A 10,863-nucleotide genomic window follows, 5' to 3' on the forward strand; every position below is an offset into this window, starting at 1 on the left:
ACCTTCTGAGGACAGTCAGGACATGGACACGGTTTCATTAGGGCTGAGGATGGACCCCGGAAGGAGAACTTGGAATTTCTGGGAAGCCCAGCTCAAAGGTGAGAGCACAGCCATTGCTCTGTTCTTGAGGTGGTGAGGGCAGAGGTCGCAGGGAGCATGGCATATAGCGAGTGGTTCACCTGCTCCCCAGTTCTGCTCTCTCAAAAGACAAAGGTGTGGGAAAGGTGAGTCTTCCATGCCCCGGTCTTAGGAAAGCACCAGGAGCGGATGTAAGAGTCAGGAGGGAAGGGAACATGCTTGTGACATGTGTGGGAACACAAAGCGACAGTGACACTTAGGATGGACGGGGACACAAGTGTGTAAATCAGACTGGCCTTTGAGTGTGTATCTGTGGGGATTGTCTTGATCATCATTTGGCCCAGCCCACTGTGGGTGTCACTATCCCCCAGGCAGGGGGTCCTGAGTTACACAAGAGTGAAGGGGACTGTCTGAGAGCAAGAGGGCAGCTCGGGTGCATTTGTCTCTCTCTGCTCTTGACCGTAGGTGTGATGCTTTAATCTCTCATCTTGGCTTCTTCTTAGTAATGGGCTGCAACTTGGAATCATGAGGCAAATAACCCTCCCTTTTCCTCTAAGTCACTTTTTGTCAGGATGTTTTATTCCAGCAACAAAAACGAAACTAGAATACCTAGCTTACACCTGGAGGAGAGGCTGGATGGGAGCTGAGGCTGTTGGTCACTGTGTGGCCGGTCAGAGAAGCACCTGGGAGGGCAGTCTGCAGAGGCCTAGGAGTAACCAGCATAGCTGTGCTGGGGCTCTGTACACACTTCCAGCCTTTCTAGCCCTCACCGTCCTCCAACTTGATCTGGGCAGAGATTATTGCTTCCATTTTGCAGCTGCTGAGGTCGAGGCTCAAGTGCCTGTCAGTTGCCTGGGGACTTGTACTGGCACAGGGCAGAGCTTAGACAGGACCTTGTTGGTCTGACCTCTCCTCCCATTCCGAGGGGTGAGCAGCCATGGAGAGGGGCACAGGCACCTCTTCCAGCTGTAGCTTCACTTTTTAGCTTTCCCTCATCCTTGACCAGCTCATAGTCCGCTTCACGGTGTCATGAGGTCATGGGGCCTGAATCTCTGCCACAGTTTCATCAGGCAGACACCTTATCCTCACATGCTGCCGAGAAGCGCAAGAACAGAACACAGCCATTTAGAGAGAGACCATATTTATGCAACTTATATTACATTGTCCTGTAATCTATTCTTTATTGTTTGCTAATTTCTTTTTCAAACGACTTATTTTTAATTATGTCCGAAAGTGTGGGAGGGATACGTGCATATGAGCACAGTGCCCCCAGAAGCTAGAAGAGGGTGTCAGACTTCTGGAGGTAGAGACATGGGGCTTTTGAAGGACTCAGCGTGGGTGCTGGGAATGAACTCCGGTCCTTTGCTCTTAACTGCCGAGCCATCTCTCTAGAGTACTGTTTGCGCATCTCTTATGTAAATTATAAATTGAACTTTGTCATGGAATGTATTTGTAAAAGAAGTATACATTTGGCACATACACAACACACACACACACACACACGTATTTGCCCTTTGGCACTATCCCTGGTTTCAGACACCAGGCAGCCTGCTGGTATAGTTTCAGGTTGGCCTGGACTCCTTTAGAAGGTGTCTAGGAAAAGCAGAGGTAAGGCCTGGGTGGGATGTGATACTGGCTCTGTCTGGGAGGTTCAAGATTTCAAAAAAGGAGAAATACTTCAGATGTCTCTAGAACAGGTTCCTAAACCTAGCTACTCATTAAACTTATCTGGAATGGCAAAACAAAACAATTCTCAAAGGTCCACAAAGCCGTAGAGCCATTCCTAGGCCCTTCTTCAACCCTGCGGAAGGTCTGGCAACAGGGAAATTCAAATCTACCTGTGTCGTTCCCAGTAGCCTTCAGAACTCCAGGTGGAGACTCTCGGAGGGTTTGTGGTCCAGGCTGGGGACGAGACAGAGCTCTACAGGTAGCTCTGAGGCCTTCTGAATGTAAGGCTAAGCGCCTGCCAGCCACTCCCGGCATGCAGCTGGATCCAGAGCCACAGTGCTGGGCTCTGAGCTTGTTTACTGTGTGCTTACAGCGATGACTTCTTTGTCAAAACACACTCCGGGGAGCTGCCGCCCCCGGGTCTCTGTGTCATCTCTCTTTTATTGGAATAGAAAAAAAAAAAGCCTGCATTATTGCTCTCTGGTTTGCTCAGGGATCAAGAAAGCAACAAGCACTTTGTGCTAACAGTAAAGCGGGCTTTGTTGTCTGAGGCCAGGGAGGTGAGGCTGTGAGGAGAAAGCCTTTCACAGACCATAAAGGAGACACTTCACACACAGCAGGCTGGAGGCAGAGGACTCGGGGAGGACCTAAGAACCCTTCTTAGCGCCTCTGCCGGCTCTGTCAAGGTTCGGCGGCGTGTTTCTGTGTGAAAGCCATCTTGTTACAAAGCTGGGCGTGGCATGCTTGCTTGTGACCCTAATCCTGGTGGGCAGCCAGCCTGGTGTGCTCAGCGCCCTCCAGGCCAATAAGAGGATGGCCCCAAAATAAGGCGTGGATGATTTCTGAAGAGCAGCATACATATGAACAGACAGGCAGGTAGACAGTCAGATACATACAAAATATAAATTTTTTTTTTGACAGGTCCCATTGTGTAGCCTTAAACTTACTCTGTAGACCAGGTTGGCCTGGAACTCACAGAGATCCTCTTGCCTCTGCCTCCTGAGTACTGAGAATAATGACGCCTGGCTAATGTAATTTTTTTGTTTTTGGGAATGCAAGAACTTTATTCAAAGTGAAATGAAACTGATTAACAGCTTAAAAGATGGGGGATACTAAGACATCTCCCCTCAAGCCCAAGAACAAGCACAAGGAGTGCTCTTTCTAGACAGTGTGCTGAGAAAGGTGCGTCCATCTTCCTGTTTGACTTTCTTAGTGGTGTCACTGGGCTCAACCTCCAGGGTGATGGTCTTGCCTGTCAGGGTCTTCACAAAGATCTGCATCCCACCCCTGAGGCGCAGGACCAGGTGCAGGGTGGACTCTTTCTGGATGTTGTAGTCGGACAGAGTGCGGCCATCTTCCAGCCGTTTGCCTGCAAAGATCAGCCTCTGCTGGTCAGGAGGGATGCCCTCCTTGTCCTGGATCTTTGCCTTGACATTCTCGATGGTGTCACTGGGCTTGTCCTCCAGAGTGATGGTCTTACCAGTTAAGGTTTTCACAAAGATCTGCATTGTCAGCGCTGGCGGCAGCGATCCTCCTAGAGACGAACCTACGGAAGTCAAGGTCTCGACGGAACTCTAATGTAATTTTTTTAAAGCAACATTTTCATTAATCCTTGAGAATTTCACACAAAGCCATTTTGGCAGACATGTGCCAGGGCTATTTCTAAGGGGCCAGTTTTGTGAGGTGATGTCTCTGAAGGGTGGAAGTGAGTTGGTCTCGTTGTTGTGTGCCCTCAGGTGGGCATTAAGACAGAGCCTGCCCTCCTCATGGCCTCAGTGGGCACAGCAGCTGCGGTCACCTGGTGTAGGCAGGCGTGCAAGGCTCAGACACGGAGTTCTCTCCTCAGTTTCCTCAAGTTCGCGTCCCTGGCTCGTTCCCATGATGCCAGGCATCACTTGGCATGTAAGTCTCTGCTTGTGGAGACAGTCATGAAACTGAAGGTCTTATAAGTTGGATTTTTCTCCTCTACCCTCGTTTTCCCTTCTTCTTCCCTCCTTGCCCTTCTCTTCCTTCCCCTCCCACCCCCTTTCCTTCCCTCATTTTCCTTTCTTTCTTCTCTTCTTCCTGCTTTCTTCTTTTTTAAACTCAGTTTTGCTCCATAGTCCAGACTGGCCTGGTACTTGCTGTATGAGCCGAGTGGTCTTGAAATTACGCCAATCTTTCTGCCTCAGTTTCTAGAGTCCTGACATCACAGGCATGTGCTGCCATGCCCTGCTGCATGTAGAATTTTATTCAGGTGAAGCACAGAAGTACTCCATATGTGTATCTATGTCTCCATATGTATAATTAAGTAGATATGAATTATTGCTGTGTATGGTGTATATGTTTGAGTATAGGTGCCTTTTCTCAGCTGAGCCACCTTTTCAGTCCTAGTCAATGCTCTCACTTTTTGTTTGTTTTTGTTTTTTTCGAGACATGGTTTGTCTATGTAACAGTCCTAGCTGTCCTGGAACTAGCTCTTTTAGACCAGACTGACCTCGAACTCACAGAGATCCGCCAGCCTCTGCCTCCTGAGTGCTGGGATTAAAGGCGTGTGCCACCACCACCTGGCTCAACGTTCTTACTTTTGATAGACATGCTTTGAGAACTGTGTCACTTAAAGTGGCAGAGTGGGGTCCTGACTCACTAGGCCTGGGACAGAGACAGACAGCATTCTAATCAATTTCTAAATTTCTAAAAAGGTGAAGCTGTAGCTGTAGTGGGGACTCTCACTGCGAGAGCTCCAGTGTCCAGAGGACTGTGTGTGCTCAACCTCTCTCTCCACATACAGATTTAAAATATCTGTTTATTATTGCTGCATGGTGTGTGTGCATGTGTATGTGTGTGTGTGTGTGCGCACACGCACATGCATGTCACGGTGTGCATGTGGAGGCAAAAGGAACTCTTCATGGAGTCAGTCTTCCCCATCCACTCATCCACTTTTATGTGGGTTTCAGGGATTGAATTCAGACCATCTGTCTCAGACATTGCTCAAAGGATGCTATTTACAAAAACGTTTAGAAATTAAGCAAAGTTTAAAAATTAAATGAAATATCCAAGTGGGTTTACTTATTTATCTAACTCTCTTGCAAACGAAATTGCAGGGTGATTTTATGAGGCACAGGGCTTAGATCTAAGGGTGAGAGAGGACGGCTCAGAGTGAAACTCAGCATCAGAAGAACTGTGGTTCTGAGTGAGCTTAGTTTAAATGTATGCTCAAGTGAGTGTGTGTGTGTGTGTGCATGTGAGTGTGTGTATGTGTGTGCATGAGAGTGTGTGGCTATATGTGTGTATGTGTGTGCATGTGCCTGCATATACATGTGTGTCTGGAACAGGCTGGTCAATGAGCTTCATGGATCTGCTTATCTCCATTTTTTAGTGCTGCGGTTACAACTATCATACCACACACATTATATATAATTATATATGTATGTATTTGGAGAGATGGCTCCATGGTTAAGCTTCCAGAGGACGTACACTCAGTTACCAGCACCCACATATCATCCCACAACCATCTTCAGTTCTAAGGGATCCTTTGACCTCTGTGAGTATCAGACACACATATGGTGTGCAAACATAACCATGGGCAAAATATTCATACACATAAAATTAAAATTAGACATACTCAGGAAAAATTGAAATAAAATGTTTCTTTCTTTTTTTTTTTTTTTCAGTAAGCAGGTTTAAAACTAGTTTGGGATATGACCTTTATTGAGCTTATCCTCCAGAGTGGAAATAATGTCTGTACAAAACCAAATGTTTGTTACTATAACTTCTGCATCACAATTAAAATCCAAACAGTTTTTTAAAAACAGTCAACTCAATCAAAACCCACTACTTCAGAATCGATAGCTTCTTTGAAGCCACAGTAACACTTAAATATGGTTAAGACTTGAATGCAGAAATTTGGTTGGTTTGGAAGGCTAACTACTAAGCCTCCAACTTGCTCAAATAGAATTACAAAAGGCAAAATTGTGTTTTTCACAGAGATCAGTCCACTGGAATCACCGACACTGGACAGCTGTTAAGAACAAGAGTCCTGAGATAGTAAGGAATCCAGGCATCCTTAAACGGTCTTCTGTTGTCCCTTCTTCCCAATCAGAGACTTGTGGATGTGCGGGATGACACCACCACCAGCAATTGTAGCCTTGATCAGAGAGTCCAATTCTTCATCTCCACGAATAGCGAGCTGCAAGTGACGTGGGGTAATGCGCTTTACCTTTAAATCTTTTGATGCATTTCCTGCCAATTCTAGTACCTCTGCGGTGAGGTACTCCAGGATGGCTGCGCTGTACACAGCGGCGGTCGCGCCCACACGTCCGTGGCTGGTTGTCCTAGATTTCAGGTGTCGATGAATACGGCCCACAGGGAACTGCAAGCCGGCCCGCTGCGAGCGGGAAACCGCCTTTGTCTTGGCCTTTCCGGAGTCTTTTCCAGCCTTACCGCCAGCCATCTCGGACCGTGCTGAAGATCGGACAAGCGAGAAAGAGTCGAGGCCAGGCGGACGCGCAGCGAGATCCCGGCGCCCACTCCTCCGTCGGACCGCGATTCAAACTGCGCCAATAAAATGTTTCTTTACAAGATTATCTAATTTATTTCTGGAAAATTTAATGCGCATGTAATATATTTTGGTCATAGACAACTGTCACTCCTCTCTTCCCATCCAACTTCATCTAGGATCTCCCAAAATATTTACCTCCCGACTTCATGACCTTTTTAAAAAAAGCAACAAAACAAAAAGCCAGTGAACCCAGTGGGTGCTTCCCTATGTGCGTGGGTGTAAGGCCAACCACTGGGACACGGACAACCTGCCACTGGTCCCCAAAGGAAAATGGCTCTCCCTCCGTCAGCAGCCATCGGCTACCACCAGCTCCTCATCTGGAATGGGCCCCTTTGCACCTTCCCATCCGCGCTGCAATTTTGACGAGTTTGGTTCTGCCTAGGTAACTACAGACCCTGTGAGTTCATGTGTGCAACAGCCACGCCATGTTCAGAAGTCAGCGCCTCACAGCCTCCCTCCCCACCCTCCAGCTCTTGCACTTTCTGCCCCCTCTTTCCTTGCTGTTCCCTGAGCTGTGACTGGAGAAGGTTGATATAGATGTCCCGGCAATGGCTGAGCTCTGGCTCTCTCTAATGCTCAGCACCTTGGCCAGTGTGAGTCCCCACTGCCATGGGAGGCTCCTCTGACCCGGGCTGAAAGCAGCAGAATCAATGGCTGAAAACCATACACCTTTAGAAAGCAGTTTGGCAATGTGACTATTTAACAGAACAATGCCAGCGAGTTCCCCTATGGCTTGGGATCCCCACAGCCTTGGGTTGTTGACCAGGTTTACAATGCCATTCAGGAATTCCCTCCTGTGGAGCAGGCCTCCAGTCCAATCAGAAAGCAGGTGGTTGCCCCAATATTGGCCTTGATACCACTGCACCAGTGGGCATCGCTTACCTGGTGGGTCAGTACTGCAGCGTGCGGGATCCAGTGTTGGCTAAGACCACTGATGCTCTAGCTTGCTTCCTGTCGCTGTGACAGACACTATGACCAAAGCCACTTGAGGGAGGAGAGGGTTATTCCTTCTCACAGCTTGTGTCCATTAGAAAGGGACTCAGGGTAGGAACTGAAGGACCATGGGTGTGAGGAGAGGCTGCTAACTGGCTCACTCCCCATGGTTCATTCACTACCCCTGGGTGGCATCACCCACAGTCCCCTGGACTCTTCCACGTCAATGGTTAAAGGAAATGTCATACAGGCTGGCCTATAGGCCAATCTTACTGGGGACTTTGCTCAATCGAGGTTCCTACTTCCTGGATGCTCCTAGTTTGTATCAAGCTGACGAAGCCCAGCTGGCACAGCTGACTGTCGGGAGAGAAGGCCATCTCTGCAGGCAATTCTGCTCTCATCAGTGTGCTGAGGGTCTGACTCGGGCCAGGGTCTGGAGCCAGCAGCTTCCTTCTCTCACCACCAAACCAAAAGGGTGGATGGTGCCTGAGGCAGACCTCAGTTACACACACACACACACACACACACACACACACACACACACACACACTCAGGGCTCTCTCAAACTCACCTTGTACAGACCCTCTCTGATTCCCTACTACCTTGAGACCCAGTGCTTTGGGATGCTTGACTCTGGGAAGAGCAGTTGCAAGCCCCTTTCTGTCCACGGGGCTCTTACAGGTAGGAATTTTCAGTGCACTTTGCACCCAGCTTTTACAACAATCCGACTCTAGCTTTGTTCCTGGGCCCTTTCCTCTTTCATAGAGAGTATATTCTTGTACCCAACATAGAGAGCACTGTGGTCAGAGTAAAGTGTCGCCGAGCCCAGTTACAGAATCAGAGCCGCAGAACAAACCATCAGCTTCCTCAGTGTCCACACATCTGCAGGGGATGGGCTGAGCAAGTCTCTGCTGTCCATCCCTTGTCCTTCCTGCTGTCCCTGCCTCCTTTTCTCACTGCCCTACAGCTCTCCCCGTTAACTGTCTTTGTTCATTCGTTCATTCCACTCATTCTCCTGATTTGGGACCATTTACTTTACTTTTGTGCCAAACCCAATGAAAAAGCGCCTAAGACAGCCAGACCTCTTGGCTCTGGGGGAAGACGGGCTCCCTAAGCATGACGCTGACAAGCACTCCTGTCCGTCCTGGAGCGCCCACGCTTCTTTCTTGCTGCTTTGCTACCACTTGTTCATGTGTTCACAGGAGAGTGGCCATGGCTGCCTGCTCTAAGTGCAGAGCAGGGCCGTCCCCTGGCAGTGAGTGATTGGCTTAGGCTGCTGCGACCTGAAGGGAAGGGGTGCTGGACACTGGAGGAAGGTTCTGGAAAGGCTGTCCTTTCCCAGGGGAGCTATTGAAACTCTAGGTGGGCAGGGCTGAAAGCTGGAAGACAGTTGGGTCTTTCAAGGTGTGGTTGGTTAAGCCTGTGAATAAAGTACCGCTGCCCAGCGCCTGCCTTCAGACTCTTAATGCATATGAATATCTTGATCTGTCTTTATTCTTTTTCATGTAAAAAGGAAAATAGTTCCTAACAGAAAATAGTAAGCTCTCAATTCTCAGCCTCTGAATCAGGAAGATAGCGGGTGAGGTTGGAGGCAGACAGTGAACTGGCCCTGTGCCCAGTCTGAAGGAAATGGCTGCAGACTGACTGATCGCTTGCTGTGCAGAATGCTTGGAGCACTGTGAGGGTGGCAGGCTTGGCCATCTTACCACAGAAGCCTGCAATCTGGGTAAAACAACTCTTATGGGTGGGATGGCACCTGGTCGTTATCTTAGCATTTGGGAGGTAGAGGCAGGAAGATCAGAAGTTCAAAGTCATTTTTGACTGCACAGTGAGTTTGAGGCCAAACCTGGGCTACTTATTACATAGTCTCAAAACAAACAAGCAAACAAACAAATCCCCCAAACACCACAAACAAAACAAAACAAATAAAACAAACAAACAAACAAATGAAACCAGCACTGGAGAGGCACTGGAGAGCTGGATTAGCAGGTTTAAAAGCACGCGCTGCTCTTGCAGAGGACTGGGGTTTGTTTCCCAACACCCAGATGGAGGCTCCCAATCACCTGGAACTCCAGTTCCAGGGGTCTGACACCTTCTTCTGGCTCCTAGCATCACTACACACATGTGGTTCACACACACACACACACACACAGAGGCATTCACACACACACGTGAAAAGATGAAGCACATGGTATGGAAAATGCAAAGAAGAAAATTAAGCTCGTTCCTTTCAGACTTCCTCTTTCCTTTCTATCTCATCCTCCCCTCCCCCACTCATTACAAGCTCCCTGAAAGCTTATATGCCCAGCACCAGGCCATGTCTCCTGCAGTCCAGAATATCCTTATTTTGTCAGAATAAAACCTCCTCTGAGATCTTGCTCTGTACCATGTGTCTTATGCAGAACTCTCACTCGTCATCCTACAGTGTGGCCTCGCCTGTGCCCCTTGTGTCTAGAGATGTCACAAGGGACAGATTGTCTAAGGGAATGAGGCTACAACAGGCATTGTAGATCTGGAAGTGGACCCTCACTCCAGGTGTGCCCCGAGAATGAGTCCTTTCAGATGAGAGTAGCTCACTCAGTGTTGAGCCTTCCCAGAGGCAAGCCTTGCGAGTCCCTGGCTCCTCGGAATGAGAGGAGCGGCTTTACCCTTGCTTCCTGATCCCTCTCGCCCAGGTGACATGCCTGGTGATGCTAGGGTTGTGCGGGGGTGGAGGGTGTGGGGGTGGGGTTGGGGGGGAGCAGGGTGGTGCTGAGCTCCTTGAGGACTCTCAGGATGCTAGCTAAGGAGTGGTTCCTGTCGTCAGCAGTCAGCCCCGCTAACTCTAGCTGTGGCTTCAGGGCAGGCACTACGGACCAGCTGGATAAAGCTACAGGAACATCTTGGGAAAAAGGTTGTCACACAGCCTTCTGAGCTCATCACTGTGTTTGTCACACCTCACTGCCCTCTGGCTCACACACTGGGCCTGCTTTGTGTGCACCCGTGTCTCTCTTAGGGCGTTCCTACCCCTTGTGCAATGACTACCAAGTGGCTTGGCACAGGCCTGAATGCACGTCCCAGGCAGGTGGCGTGATGACACCTGCCTGGCACCGCTCTCCTTGTGTTCCTTGGCTACCCTTGTCCCCACTGCATTGCCTTCACAGACACATGTGTCTAGTGGGAACTAGCCCGCGAGCTCATTCACAGTTCACCTGCAATGAGTGACTTCTTTCTTTGTGTGTGTATAACACATCTTCCGGGGATCAATACAGCTGAAACCAACAAAACAGAGGAGCTATACACATTACGTCACTGAGAATACTCAGGGTAAGCAAGGTTTACCAAGCCTTTGCCTTGCGCCCGTCTTTGAGGTTTTATGTGATAATTCATTCAAGCCAATCAAAACCTCCCCAGTTAGATATAGCCAATATGCTCATTCCACTGTGAGGAAATTGAGGCCAGAGAAGTTAATTTATGTACCCAGAATGCACAGGGTGGAGGCAGGATTTACTCAGAAGCCCATACACAGGACCAAGATGGATTATATAAAGTGTGTTTTTCGTATCTGCGCCACTGTGGCTTGAGGAAAAGTTCCCTTAATCCCTGTGCTTTTATTTACATCAGTGCAAAAATCTAAGCCTTTACCTAGGTCTTTAAAATCATCA

General features: G+C 48.8%; 2 protein-coding genes across 2 annotated transcripts; both read right to left on the reverse strand.

The window, feature by feature from the left end:
* Window positions 1–2,781: 2,781 nt before the first annotated feature.
* Window positions 2,782–3,287, reverse strand: LOC130887286 (ubiquitin-like). The gene has a single exon (XM_057789633.1). The coding sequence runs from the start codon at window positions 3,252–3,254 to the stop codon at window positions 2,874–2,876; it is 381 nt and encodes a 126-aa protein (XP_057645616.1). The 5' UTR covers window positions 3,255–3,287; the 3' UTR covers window positions 2,782–2,873.
* Window positions 3,288–5,455: 2,168 nt separating this feature from the next.
* On the reverse strand, window positions 5,456–6,280 carry LOC130879240 (histone H2A.Z). The gene has a single exon (XM_057777522.1). It carries the CDS (start codon window positions 6,176–6,178, stop codon window positions 5,792–5,794), a length of 387 nt encoding a protein of 128 aa, XP_057633505.1. The 5' UTR covers window positions 6,179–6,280; the 3' UTR covers window positions 5,456–5,791.
* Between the last annotated feature and the right edge of the window lie 4,583 nt (window positions 6,281–10,863).

The sequence above is a fragment of the Chionomys nivalis genome, chromosome 1 (genome assembly GCF_950005125.1).
Source record: "Chionomys nivalis chromosome 1, mChiNiv1.1, whole genome shotgun sequence".
In the NCBI taxonomy this organism is placed as follows: domain Eukaryota; kingdom Metazoa; phylum Chordata; class Mammalia; order Rodentia; family Cricetidae; genus Chionomys; species Chionomys nivalis.